The sequence below is a fragment of the Rana temporaria genome, chromosome 1 (assembly GCF_905171775.1).
Source record: "Rana temporaria chromosome 1, aRanTem1.1, whole genome shotgun sequence".
Classification (NCBI taxonomy): Eukaryota; Metazoa; Chordata; class Amphibia; order Anura; family Ranidae; genus Rana; species Rana temporaria.
The window spans coordinates 167593777-167608595 of NC_053489.1; the positions used below are offsets into that span (position 1 = coordinate 167593777).

At 48.5% G+C, this 14819-nt stretch overlaps 1 protein-coding gene across 1 annotated transcript in view; it reads right to left on the bottom strand.

Annotated features, from left to right (window-relative positions):
• RFC5 (replication factor C subunit 5) overlaps window positions 1-14236 on the bottom strand; it is a 55866-nt gene extending 41630 nt beyond the window's left edge. The window contains exons 1-2 of the mRNA XM_040345842.1: window positions 14025-14236; window positions 7797-7861 (exon numbers count right to left, since the gene is read on the bottom strand). Of these exons, the coding sequence (XP_040201776.1) occupies window positions 7797-7861; window positions 14025-14074 (115 nt within the window). The 5' untranslated portion in view covers window positions 14075-14236. The remainder of the gene's footprint in view (window positions 1-7796; window positions 7862-14024) is intronic.
• Window positions 14237-14819: the final 583 nt, after the last annotated feature.

Here is a 14819-nt window from a genome sequence, read left to right on the forward strand (position 1 = left end):
TGTGTCTCTTGTACATAGGGACATAGATCGGTCACCCCCCCCCCCCAGTCACCCCCCCCACCTACAGTTAGAACACTATATAGGGAACATATTTAACCCCTTCCTCACCCCCTAGTGTTAACCCCTTCAATGCCAGTCACATTTATGCAGTAATTAGTGCATATTTATAGCACTGATCGCAGTATAAATGTTAATGGCGCCAAAAATGTGTCAAAAGTGTCCGATGTGTCCGCCATAACGTCGCAGTCCCAATAAAAATTGCAGATCGCTGCCATTTCTAGTAAAAAATAAATAATAAAAAATAATAATTCTGTCCCCTATTTTGTAGGCGCTATAACTTTTGCGCTTTTTTTTTTTTTTTTACCAAAAATATGTAGAAGAATACGTATCGGCCTAAACTGAGAAAAAAATATATATATATATTTTTTAATTGGCATATTTATTATAGCAACAAGTAAAAAATATTGTATTTTTTTTCAAAATTGTCACACTTTTTGGTTTATAGCGCAAAAAATAAAAACCGCACAGGCGATCAAATACCACCAAAAGAAAGCTCTACTTGTGGGGAAAAAAGGACGTCAATTTTGTTTGGGAGCCACGTCGCATGACCGCGCAATTGTTAGTTAAAACGACGCAGTGCCGGAAGCTGAAATTTCACCTGGGCAGGAGGGGGGTATATGTGCCCAGTAAGCATGTGGTTAAAGGTATACTTATCCTTTAGGATTAACATGGTTGTAAAGTTTTTTTTTTATCTTGATGCATTTTCTGGCTTAAGGTAAACAAAAAACCTGTTATGTTCCCCCACAGCACCCCCCCAATACTTGCCTGTGCCCGAGAGCAGCAACGACACACTCTCTCATCACTGGACAAAGAGGGTGTCAAAAAAAGCCTGCGAGATGGGAGCAGGGCCAAACCACACTGTGTTTCAATAGGGGCATACAGCATGGCTGGGGGATCTAGCCCCACACAAGTGGCTTGTTATGGGAGCACTCAGAAGGGAGGAGGAACCAGGGGCACCAGTGCCCAAGAGAGACGTTTTGTGCAAAACCATTGCACATAGCAGGTAGGTATAACATCCTTATTTAAAAAAAAATAGGATTTTATGCTCACCGTAAAATCTCTTTCTCTGAGTTCATGGACGGACACAGCCTTAATCTTGACTTAGTGGGTATTAGCCTTCCTTTAGGAGTGACTAGGCAGAAATGTATATATAAAAGGTGAACTTATCATACACACCCTATAGCCCCGCCCAGGGGGCTGGCCCTCCGGGTATAACCCCTCTCTCTGCATCTCGCAGATTAGTTCGTCAAAAAGTAGTACAAACATAAAAAGGAGGGGTGGGTGCTGTGTCCGTCCGTCCTATTTTCTCTTTTGAAAAAACAGCCTTAATCTTGACTTAGTGGGACGTCCCAAAGCAGTGTCAAAAAAATGAGTGGTGGGAAGAGCAAAAAATTAAACTTCACCCCAAAACAGAGCTCCTCCACTGAGGAGTTGCAACTCTAAACAGCCGCCTGCAAAACTTTGCGGCCGAAAAAAGCATCCGAAGATCCACTCACATCAACCTTATAGAATTTGGTGAAAGTGCGGGCGGACAACCAAGTCGCCGCCTTACACACCTGGGAAACAGACGCTTGATGTCGGAAAGCCCAGGAGGCACCTATTGCCCTGGTCGAATGCGCCGTGATAGGAAAGGGGGGCGCCCGACCCCCTATGGCCTAAGCCTGAATTACTGTCTGTCGGATCCACCTAGAGATGTTGGTCGATGAGACCGCTAGGCCCTTCTTGGGCCCAGCCTCTGAAACAAACAGTGAGTCTGACCTCCGGAACAGAGCAGTGGCAGATAAATATACTCTCAGGGCTCGGACAACAACGTCTCCCTAGGGTGCGACGGGTTACGACACAAGGATGGAAGTACAATGTCCCCATTGAGATGGAAGGCCGAGACGACCTTAGGTAGAAAAGATGGCTGCGGACGCAGCACCACCTTATCCTTGTGGAAGATTAGGTAGGGAGCCCTATATGATAAGGTGGCCAGCTCAGAGACTCGTCTAACTGACGTGATCGCCACCAAAAAGACCACCTTCTGAGAAAGTGTCAATAAGGGAATCTCCCTAATTTCTTCAAACAGTACCTTCTGAAGCACCGAGAGAACCAGGTTTAGGTCCTACGGAGGTAGTGGAGGACGAACCGGAGGGGCCACATGCCGAACCCCCTGTGCTAAAGTTCTCACCAGAGAGTGAGTCGCCAGGGGTCGCTGAAATAAAACAGCCAGGGCAGATATCTGCCCCTTAATCGTGCTTAAGGCAAGCTTTTGGTCCACCCAGCGCTGTAAGAACAGCAGTATCCTGGACACAAAATAAGTTTGTGGATTCCATATCATTTCTTCGCAAAGCGCTAAGTAAGCTCTCCAAGTGCCATTATAAATCCTTCTAGAGGATAACTTCCTAGCCCTTCTCATGGTAGAAATTACGGAATCCGATAGGCCCCGGTCTCTTAGTACCTGGCTTTCAATGGCCATGCCGTTAAAGCCAGCGACTGTAAAGTAGTATGTAGTATGGGACCTTGTGACAACAGGTCCTTTCTCTGCGGTTGACGCCAAGGGACGTCTGCTACTAGCCGCACTAGATTGGCATACCAAGGACGCCGAGGCCAATCCGGGGCAATTAGGATCATTGGAATGCCTTCTGCCTCTACTCTGCAAAGTAGAAGAGGCAGGAGCTTTAGAGGAGGGAAGGCATAGATTAGCCGATACTGACTCCATGGCGCCACTAACGCATCTGTGGCGTCTGCCCATGGGTCCTTCGACCTGGCCACAAACCTCAATACCTTCCGATTGAGTCGAGACGCCAGGATATCTACGTCTGGCGTGCCCCATCTCTGTCAAAGGAGCTGAAACACCTCCGGGTACAGAGACCATTCTCTTTGGTCCAACATCTGGCGACTCAGGTAGTCCGCCTGCCAGTTTTCCACACCCGGAATGTATATGGCCGACAGTGCCAGTATGCTCCTTTCTGCCCATCTTAGAATGTGCGTGACTTCTAACGCTGCAGCCGAGCTTCTTGTTCCTCCTTGATGGTTGACATATGCCACCGCCGTGGAGTTGTCCGACTGGATCCTGACTGGACGCCCCTGTAGTCTCTGAGACCATGCGGCGAGGCACAGCCTGATCGTCCGAAGTTCCAGGACATTGATCGGCAGGTGGGAATCCTCCGGGGACCAGCGACACTGGGTCGACTGAATCCCCCAGACTCCCCCCCCACCCGATAAGGCTAGCGTCCGTCGTGATGACTGTCCAGTGATAAGGAAGGAACGACTTTCCGGACAGAAGTGCCGGTGAGGTCAGCCACCAAACCAGGGAGGCCCTGAACAGGTGGCTCACCCGGATCAGATAATCCAGGGATGATGGGCACTTGTCCCATCTGGACAGAATTTCCTTCTGTAATTCTCGCGTGTGAGATTGCGCATATGGTACCGCCTGGAAGGAGGCCAACAATGAGGCCCAGGACTCGCATGCAGAAACGGAATGACGACCATTTCTGGGACGTGAACTGCTGCACCGCAGTCCGAAGGGTCTGCAACTTTTCACAGGGAAGAACACCCTTGCTTCTGAGGAGTCCAGGATCAATCTCAGATACACTAGGTGTTGAGTCGGTCTCAATACCGATTTCTGAATGTTCAGAAGCCACCCAAAATGTCTGAGGGTCTGACATGTTATAGACATGCTCTCCTCTAATTCTGAGGCTGGAGGAGCCCTCAGAAGCAGGATGTCCAAGTAGCCCACGATAACGATGCCACGTCGTCTTAGTAGGGCGAGAATTGGGGCAAGCCCCTTGGTGCCGATGCCAGGCCAAAGGGGAGAGCTACAAACTGATAGTGGTCTTCCCCGATGGCAAAGCGCAGAAGTCTCTGATGCTTTGTGCATATGGGGACATGTAGATAGGCATCCCTGATGTCCAAGGATGCCAGAAAGTCCCCCGGCTGGAGGGTAGTAATGACAGAGGATTGATGTCATCTGGAATCCTTGTACCTTCACAAAGCAATTGAGGGCCCTGAGGTCAAGGATAGGACCTTCTTTGGTACTATGAACAGATTGGAGTAAAACCCCTGAAACCGATCCTGTACTGGGACAGGGATAACCACCCTGCGTTCCAGCAGGTCCTGAACTGCCCCATCTAGGGCTTCCTGACGAGCCGGTAGTAGCTGGAGGGAAAAAATATGTTTGGTGGGCAAGATAGGAACTCTTGTACCCTGATGAGACTACCACGCAAAGCCACCGGTCGAGGACCCGAGATGTCCACCGGGCCGCAAATTCGCAAAGACGTCCCCCCACCCGAGGAATGGGTGGGGGCGCACCTTCATGCGGACGTGGTCTTGTTAACCGTTTTTTTTTACGAAACCAGGGATGTCTCTGAGCAGGCGCTTTATTGGCCTGTGGGTTTCTTCCCGCAGTGCTGGGCGGGCGAAAAAAAAAGCTTGGGTGCGGTAAAGAAGGGCCCCTGTCGTCGACATGGCTCCTTCCCCTTATAGGTCTGTGGGAGCAATGTGCTCTTACCTCCTGTGGCATCCTTAATAATGTCATCCAGGCAAGCGCCTGGATGACAGAGTCTGTCGCCCTTAAAGGGTAGGTCCAATAGGGCCTTCTTGAAAGCTTGGTCCGCCGACCAATTCTTCAACCAAGTTAGACGGCGTAACACAGCCTGAGCTGAGGCTCTGGCCAGCAGAGGAATAGTGTCCAGGGCTGATTCACACACGAATTTTAGGTCATGTACCAGTTGTTCCGCTAGGGCTACCTCGTGGGTGGAAGCGTGATGTGTTTGTAACCCATTGAGCAGTAACTTTGCCCACTCCGTGAGTGTCTGGGTCACCAGCGCCCCAACTATGGTTGGGCGTACCGCCAAACCTACTACAGTGTATAGGTTACGGGAAATGGACTCTGCCTTCTTGTCCGCCGGGTCCTTGAAGGCACTAGCCCCCTCCACCGGAAGGGTGGTAAGTTTGTTTAGTCTGGACACAGGAGGGTCCACTATGGGGGGGCGAGGTCCATTTCTATAAGAAACTCTCCTCCAGTGGGTAACGTACCGCTAGGTTTTTAGGGACAAAAAAATGTTTTTTTGTGGTCTGTCCCATTCCTTGTATAAAAGTTTGTCTAAATAAGACACACAAGGTAACACCTTAGCAGTGCAGGTCGCCTTACGGAATCCAAAGGGGACCGGCGCTTCTTTTGCTTCTACAGACCTCTCTATCTTTAGGGTATCTCGCACTGCGGTGATAAGGTCACTCACCAGAGCCTTCTCGTGAGCTGACCTGGGTCCAGAGTCAACCTCACTGTCTGGCCGATCTAGGTCTGCACCGTCAGATACCTCAGAGTCAGGGTCCTGAGTGGTAGCTAGACCTGGCTCCGTATCCGAGTTGTCCCCAGAAGATGGCGGGGGCGCTTTCTAGCCCCCGTTCTTCCATGCGCTGATTCCACCTTGGCAATGAAGGCATCTAGGATTGCCGACATAGCGTCCACCGATACATCGGGTGCAGGGGAAAATTGATACATCAATTGCCAGCTCAGGTGTTTCAGGGGAAAAAAACGTCTGCTTCTGATGCCATGCTGCCCACACGCTTGACACAGGGATTCCAAGCAAGGTGGACAACCCACCCTCCTAACTGCAGCAGAGATGAGGGGTACCCCCCCCCCCAGAGGACTCACCACCCTGGAACCAGCAGTGCAGTGCGGTTTAGCGGAGCTGCTTCTTGTCCGCTGATAATAACTGTCAGTCTGCTGAATGGCTGCCATCTACAAGGCTGCTGTCCTTGTTTGCTAGTCAGCAGCGTGTGTCTGTTTGGCTGATGATTTATAAGATGGCCGCCGCTCAGGCGCTAGACGACAAGCATACTGAGGCCCCAAATGCATGGCCGCCAGTGCTGTATACTCGCGTGGGCTACGCTAAAGCTTCATGGGGAAATGCTGCCGGAGGATAGCCGTTCTAAGCACTCTTCTTGGGGCGCACCACGCAGGCCGCTGAGCGGCCGGGAAACGCGGTACAACCGCCAAGAAAATGGCCCCCGTAGTGCATATAGGCCCCAGAAGTATGGCGGCCGAGCTCCGAGTAGAGGCCAACAGCGTGGCTACAAGAAAACGACCGCCAGGTATACAAACAAACCAGCATGGTCACAGAAAAAATGGTCGCCAGATACACAGCAGCAGAATCTCTTATGCAGCTCTCTACATTGAAAGAGGGAAGCAGCAGCTGACAACTTGGACACAAATAAGCAATATCTATGCACTTATACTTTATTTGGTTCTCAGGTGGATCTCTCCAGGGCAACACCCACCTCAGCAGTCTAGGGAGGAGGGGAGAAGGGAAAAATAGAGCCCTTTACTCACCTCTCCAGGGATGCCCAGCTCTGTTCTCTTGCTGAAGCAAGGTAGTAGCTACTTGCCCTCCTGTGGTTTTATGCTGGAGCATCCTGGGCACTGCATCTTCCGCATTGGTAACGAAGATGACTGTCAGCCAGGCTACTGCGACTCTGCCCTGTAGACCGGTCTTTATGCAAGCCCTGGAGCGTATAGCTCGCCGGCCACCCATAGAGCGACGGGCATGTCGTGGACGACCCAGCGCGCAGCTACGGTCGGCACACACTCGATGGCCGAAACTGGAAAGAATACAAGGATCTAGGATCCAGCCTGTCGCCCAGTCAGCAGTTGATCGAAGATCGCAGGAAAAAAAATAAAAATACAGAATCTTGAACTAACAGCCTTCAAGCCATGGGCCTGAAGGGAACCATGTCTTCTCCTGAAACTAGGCAGAAAAAAACTGATCTGCGAGATGCAGAGAGAGGGGTTATACCCGGAGGCGGGGCTATAGGGTGTGTATGATAAGTTAACCTTTTATATATAAGTTTCTGCCTAGTCACTCCTAAAGGAAGGCTAATACCCACTAAGTCAAGATTAAGGCTGTGTCCGTCCATGAACGAAAGAGAAATATATGCTGAAGTGGGGCTTTAACGTTTAGCTTCACATTGAAGTTTTATATGCTAATTTAATGTAAACAGACTTAGAATTAAACAGTGAGTCTGACCTCCGGAAGAATAGTGGTTAGCTTGTTTAGTCTGGACACAGGCGAAAAAAACGCTTGTGCGCGGTGAAGCAGGGCCCTTGCCTGCGGCGTGGCTCCTCCTTTTTGGATTGTGGGAGCAGCGTGCTCTTACCTCCTGTGACATCTTTAATAATGTCATCCAGGGAAGCTCCAAGAAGTCTGTCGCCCTTAAAGGGCAAATCCATCAGGGCTTTCTTGGAAGATTGGTCTGCAGACCAATTTTTAACCAAAGCAGACGGCGTAACACCACCGCATAGCTTAACAAAAAAAAAAAATTGGAAATAAACCTCCAGGCCTATGGGCCCGAAGGGAGCCATGTCTTCTCCTGAGCTAGGCAGAAAAAAAACTGAGCAGCTGAATGGATATAGCCAGTAGGACTGCCCCCTGGGCGGGGCTGTTCAGCTTTGATGTTGTTAACACATTCTGCCTAGTCACTCCTAAAGGAAGGCTAATACCCACTTTGTCAAGATTAAGGCTGTGTCCGTCCATTAACGAAAGAGAAATGGGTACCACTGCTGAAGCACCTACAAAGCGCTTTGAGGGCCCATTTAACCGTTTCTTAACCCGCTAGCAGGGGGTTAAAAGCGCCCCCCTAGCAGCCGAATAACGCCGCTAAAAGTAGCAGTGCTTTATGGCTAACACGGCCCGTGGCTAAGTGTGAAAGGGTTCTGTGTGAGGAAATTAGCCCAAATTTCTCTTTCAACTTACTTGTGTTTAAGATATCTTGATGCGAGATCAAATCGTCAAGAGTCTGTGGCCGGTACTTTTCAACCCTGTATAAAATATAAAGTCAAAGATTTATAAACTGTTCAAATACTCAAAACTTGTGAGGGAACTTTTTCATCAAAAACTGAACTCTTTTAAATAAGTCTGATACCGATTTATGTAGGTGTTCTTCCACAGCTTATTAAAATTATTGTAATGGTACTCACCTATCTTATGTGAAACAGCAGCACACTGATAAGTTCACATACAAGCTTACTCCTCTTGTATGTACGCTACCACTGCTAGGTTGACGGCATTGCACGGTGCAAAAAAGCCTGGCTCACAGTGCTCCCTCTCCCCCTCTGAGTGCTGACATGCAAGAAATTATGCTAATTTGAAAAACATTTTACAGTTATGGTGGAAGCTAGAGCTGCACGATTCTGGCTAAAATGAGAATCGCGATTTTTTTTCCCTTAGAAGATAGATCACGATTCTCACGGCATAACATCATCTTTCACATTAAACAAAAATTGTGCTAAATTTACTGGTTTTTTTTTTTTTTTATTCGTTGAAGTGTATTTTTTCCCCAAAAAATTGCGTTTGAAAGACCACTGTGCAAATACAGTGTGACATAAAACATTCCAACAATCACCATTTTATTCCCTAGGGCAGGGGTGCCCAACCAATGGTCCGGGGGCCACATGTGGCCCGCGGAGCCCTCTGATGTGGCCCGCGACCTCCTGCTCTGGAATAGCGGGTTGGAATAAGCCAGGGTTTGACAAATTTGCTTGGAGTCAGCTAAAAAAGTTAGGAGACAGAAAACGCGCCCCGTCCCACCAAGCTAGCGTGCAGAAGCGAACACCCCTGGACCCCTTTACATTGCACAGCACCTCTAGACCCCTTTGCATTTTACAGCACCTTGCACCTCCGGACCTCTTTACATTACACAGCACCCTGCACCTCCGGACCTCTTTACATTACACAGCACCCTACACCTCTGGACCTCTTTACATTACACAGCACCCTACACCTCTGGACCTCTTTACATTACACAGCACCCTACACCTCTGGACCTCTTTACATTACACAGCACCCTACACCTCTGGACCTCTTTACATTACACAGCACCCTACACCTCTGGACCTCTTTACATTACACAGCACCCTACACCTCTGGACCTCTTTACATTACACAGCACCCTACACCTCTGGACCTCTTTACATTACACAGCACCCTACACCTCTGGACCTCTTTACATTACACAGCACCCTACACCTCTGGACCTCTTTACATTACACAGCACCCTAAACCTCTGGACCTCTTTACATTACACAGCACCCTACACCTCTGGACCTCTTTACATTACACAGCACCCTACACCTCTGGACCTCTTTACATTACACAGCACCCTACACCTCTGGACCTCTTTACATTACACAGCACCCTACACCTCTGGACCTCTTTACATTACACAGCACCCTACACCTCTGGACCTCTTTACATTACACAGCACCCTACACCTCTGGACCTCTTTACATTACACAGCACCCTACACCTCTGGACCTCTTTACATTACACAGCACCCTACACCTCTGGACCTCTTTACATTACACAGCACCCTACACCTCTGGACCTCTTTACATTACACAGCACCCTACACCTCTGGACCCTTTTACATTACACAGTACCCTGCACCTCTGGACCCTACAGTACAAACCCCCCCTATAGTGCATAGACCCCCCCTAGCAACACAGACCCCCCCACAGTGCACAGACCCCCCAACAATACAGACACCCCATACAGTGCAGACCCCCTATAGCGCACAGACCCCTCCCACAGTACAGTAGTAGTGGCTTTGCAGGGGAGGGGTATTGTAAGCTGCATCTGAACCAGTCAGCACACTGTGACCCGGCGCCATGACAGACCTTTCCCATCAGACCCACCCATGTACCTCAGACCACACATGAAGAGAACGAGGTAGGGGGAGGGGTAACGCGAGTCGCACCTGAACCAGTCGGCAGACCCAGCGCCATGATGATCCCATTCTCTCCGTGGTAGCGCGGACTCTTGGCTCTGATCAGTCTCGGCAGCCGCTGTCACAGCCGAGCAGAAAGTGAAGCCGCCTCCCCCTCCTCCTGCATGCACAGCACTGTGTAGGCATAACGGAGGAGGGGAGGCGGCTTCACTCTCTGCTCGGCTGTGAAAGCCACTGCAGAGACTCATCAGAGCTGCGACCACGAAGAGGAAAGAATGTGATGGTTGCGCCGGGTCCCGGGTGTGCCGACTGGCTCAGGTGCAGCTCGCAATACCCTCTGCAAAGCCACTACCTCGGGCTCTACACGTGTGTCCTGTGACCCCTCCATGCTGCCGCTGCTTAAACCCGCGGCACTGTCTTCAGTCGCGGGAGGGACGCCGCCGGCCTGACACCCCCCCAGTGGGTGTCACCCAGGGCGGCCCGCCCCCCACTTAGTACGCCACTGCCTCAATCCAGTCCCCTAGGAAGCATAGACCGCAAAGCCGCAGGCCCTAATTAGCGGCCATCGCGGCGCTACGAGATCGCGGGTGGGTGTCCGACGTGCACAGGATACCCCAGCTCTAGCTAAATAGCTTTCTTTACCTTACTGCAGTACTGGTTTCATGTCCTCATTGTTCGTTTTTGCTTTGAAGTAGCTGTAATTCTGCTGTGATCTCCACACTTCCTGCTTGTCTGGCTCCTTATGAAAAATCTCATGGGAGCTTCTCACTGTGGTCTAAGCTGTGTGTCTAAAACTCCTCAGAACCAATCAGATTCATTTTAAAAACAAAACACTGCCCTGGATTTGTTTGTTTTTGTTTTGTGGGTCTCTTTACTTCACAGAAACATGAAACCAGTTTAAAACCGAAAGTGAAACTAGAGGCACATTATATGATAGAATTGAATCTATTTTTAATCATTTTTAAAATGAATCAGTTAACTTTCATGTCTCTATACCCTGTAAACAGTCATTTCAGCAAAAAAATGTTTTTCCTTTAAGTGGCCCTCACTCTTCAAAAGGTTGGGCACCCCTGCCCTAGGGTCTCTGCTAAAAATATATATATATAATGTTTGGGGGTTCCAAGTAATTTTCTAGCAAAAAATACAGATTTTAACTTTGTAAGAAACAAGTGTCAGAAAAAAGTTTAGACTTTTTTGCCTCATTCACACTACGGGCCGTTCGCATCCATCTGTCACGGACCTGAACGGCCGCTCCATGCATTACTATGGAGCGTCGGATGTCAGCGGAGACATGTCCGCTGACATCCGACGCGATCCGATTAAAACAGACGTATGGGGGCCACGTCCCGATCCGTCCATGCGGATGGGATCGGGTAAGATCTGATGAAAATGGACATGCTGTCCGTTTTCATCAGATCGCTCCATAGGGAGACAGCGGAGCCCGACAAGCCCCTCCCTGCTCAGTGAGCAGAGAGGAGCTTGTCATCCGTCGGCTCAGCGGAGATCTGCGGACTGATCTCCCGCTGAGCCGACGGGAGCAGGCGGACTCCATAGCGACGGAGTCCGCCAAGTGTGAATGAGGCCTAAGTGGTTAAACGTTCTGCATTTACACATAGAAGTTTTATCCCTTTGATCTAAGTACAAAGAGTTACAATGTTTCTACTTATCTACTAGCACAGACAATGTTGTTAAAAACTTGGCAGACTGCCAGAGTGAGCAGAGAAGTCTCTACACTTGTTACATGAAAGAATCTGGAAACTCTGCAATAGAGATTGTGAGGGGAGTTGAATCAAGATTGCGATTTTTGTGCAGTTCTAGTGGAAGCTATAGTTCAGCAACTGATACAACATGTGTTAAAGAGGAAGAAAAGCACCTAACTATTCTTAATAAATGTTCCCTTTCCCCTCCTAACTAACCTGTATAAAACCACACACACACACACACACACACACACATATATATATATATATATATATATATATATAAAAAACAAAACATTTTGTCGCTTTGCATCCTGAAATTAAGACGGACAATTTGTGTGTTATCCAGCTGTGGTTCACATACGCAGGGGTTACAGTGGTGGGGCAAATGCGCAGCAGGGGGTTACAGTGGTGGGGCAAATGCACAGCAGGGGGTTACAGTTGTGGGGCAAATGCACAGCAGGGGGTTACAAAGATCTGAGGTGTGAAGGTGCATGAATTGGGACTGATCTGAGGTGTGGAATTGCAGGAATTGGGGCTGATCTGAGGCGAGAGTGCAGGATGTTAATTTCTCACTACTAAAGAAGTTTACAGCATTTACCTAAATCCTTTTCGTGATTGAGTGTGTGAAGTTGACATTTTTTTGTTATAAAATCGCTCAATTTCTTTGAAAACATTTTTCGGCACACTGTGCTTAAAAGGTTGCCTACCCCTGATCTAGCGGAAATCTAACACAGCTCACCATCTAAATAACATCATTCCTACAGTAAGCCCAGGTTGGGCTGCGGGAGGGTAGCACGATTTCACTCCCGCCTGTCAGCCGCGATTTTAGAGACATCTGTGCAAACCTGCACAGATGTCAATGTAAATCGCGGGCCGAAATCGCAAAAAGATGCGGCGTCGCACCGATTAGGACGGTGCCATTGTCGCCAATTTCCGCTGATTTGACATGTGATTTTACATGCGACTTTAAAGTGATTGTAAAGCTTCATTTTTTTTTTTTTTTTAACATGTCATACTAACCTCCACTGTGCAGTTTGTTTTGCAGTGTGGCCCTGATCATCCTCTTCTGGGGTGCCCCGTCGGCGTCATCGGCTCTTGCCTGCATCGTTTTACCCCCTAGGGTTACCTTGCGGGCGCGCTCCTGAGCCCAGCATTTGCGTCCATAGACGATGATTGACAGTAGCAGGAGTCAACGGCTGCGCTGCTATCAATCTATCCAATCAAGAGCTGAGAACCCCTGGAAGAGAGGTATAGCGTGTCTCCGCAGAGAGATCGAAGGGGGTCAAGTGAGTAAAGGGGGGGGGGGGGCTGGTCACTGTCAGAGGATAAAAAAACATGAGGGTTTACAACCCCTTCATATAAAAGAAAATAATTTGAGTAGTTCTCAAACTATGTGTGATTAACCTAAAATCGGTTGTGATATCCCTGTTTTACTAAGATGACAGCGTATTATTCTAAATAGGAAACCTTCATTTTTGTTTGCAAATTTTAAAGATTCTAACTACCAGCAAGAATAAGTCCTTACATTTATAGAGTACCTGTTATATCAAATCCATCATGGCAGCGTCGGTTAGAGGGCATCCACTCACCTGCTGCCGCTACATCCCTCACCTTGTTGTGTCACTTGCCGTCCCATTAAAATGAATGGGACTGTCGTGAGTCAACAGCAGGACAGAGGAGGAGCCGCTGCAGGACAATGATGACAGTTGCTCTTTAAAAATGTCAAGTTCATTTAAATAAAGCCTTTTTAAATCAAATCCATCCGGGGGGGCTGGTATGGATTCGGGAGGGGACCCCACACTATGTTTTTTTTTTTTTCAAATACATTTTCCATTGCTAACATTGCCTCTGATCACAAGTCAGATCAGTTAACTGCTTAAGGACCAGCCACAACAGTTGTACTGCGGCAATGTGGCTCGATCCAGCAAATCGCTATCACTGTGCGTCCGCTTGTATACAGCGATTTGCGGCTATCCCCTACTCTTTACCTTCAGGCGATCCCTAAAAAACGTATCTCTTCAGGGAAGCCTCTCCAACTAATCTTTTACCACATCCATCAGCTCATTCCCCACAGTTACAACCTTGTGTACCACCTGCCCCACCCTATTAGATTGTAAGCTCTTCTGAGCAGGGCCCTCTTAATCCTATTGTATTATAACTGTATTGTGTCCCTTTTATATTGTAAAACGCTGCATAAACTGTTGGCGCTATAGAAATCCTGTATAATAATAAGTGGTTAAGATACTGATCCGACTTGAATGCAACTTCTCTTAAATTCAAAGGGCTACAATCAGACTCAAGTCAGACCAGAAGAAGTGCAGGGACTTTTTCACAAGTCTGACCAGTTAAAGCGGTTCTCATAGAGAAACATCGATATTTACATGTGATGTGACATGTGCTCTCAAAGTTTTTATTGCTGGTGTAGCAGGATTAAACCTCCAATCATCACTCCTCTCCATCAGCCTATCATTACTGACACACACACAGTCTGTATTGTTGTCCACTCCAAGACTACAGCGCGCACACACACCGCTCTACCATGCATTCCCCTACCATGGCAGGTTCCTGCTCTGTGCGGGCTGAGACTTGGCTTCGGGCACCATGATAACAGAACACACTGACACACACACTGCGCTCCTCCGCTATACAGATCACATCCCAGGATGCGGCGCGCTGTGTCAGGAGGCGGGGCTTCGGTTTCGCGCCCTGCCGCTTCCCGCGAGATCTCCTCAGCGATCAGTCAGTGAGCGAGGTCACTTCCGCTTTCGTCAGCCGCTCTGTGACTTCTGCCTGGTGCTGCGCTCTGGTCTGTGTTACCGTTATGTCAGTCATTTCCCTGAGGGAAAGGATCTATGTGTTTTATTACCCAGGCAAACTGTGCTGGTTTAAAACGATTTTCCCTCTTAACTAGCTAACCTGTTTTCTTTACTGTTGTGAGAAATGCCCCCAGCTCCTTATTATTCCTCGCTTCTCATAACCAACCGATGGAAGGCGGCTTTTCTGGAATCAAATCTCTCCTCAGTCCTCTGGTTTGATGTATGGAGCTTAATATAAATCTATTCAACGTCTGCTCTACACCATTTTATTTTTCATATGTTAACCACTTGCTTACTGGGCACATAAACCCCCTTCGTGCCCAGGCGAAATTTCAGCTTCCGTCACTGCGTCGCTTTAACTGACAATTGCGCGGTCGTGCGACGTGGCTCCCAAACAAAATTGACGTCCTTTTTTCCCCACAAATAGAGCTTTATTTTGGTGGTATTTGATCACCTCTGCGGTTTTTATTTTTTGCGCTATAAACAAAAAAAGCGACAATTTAAAAAAAATATATATATTTTTTACTTGTTG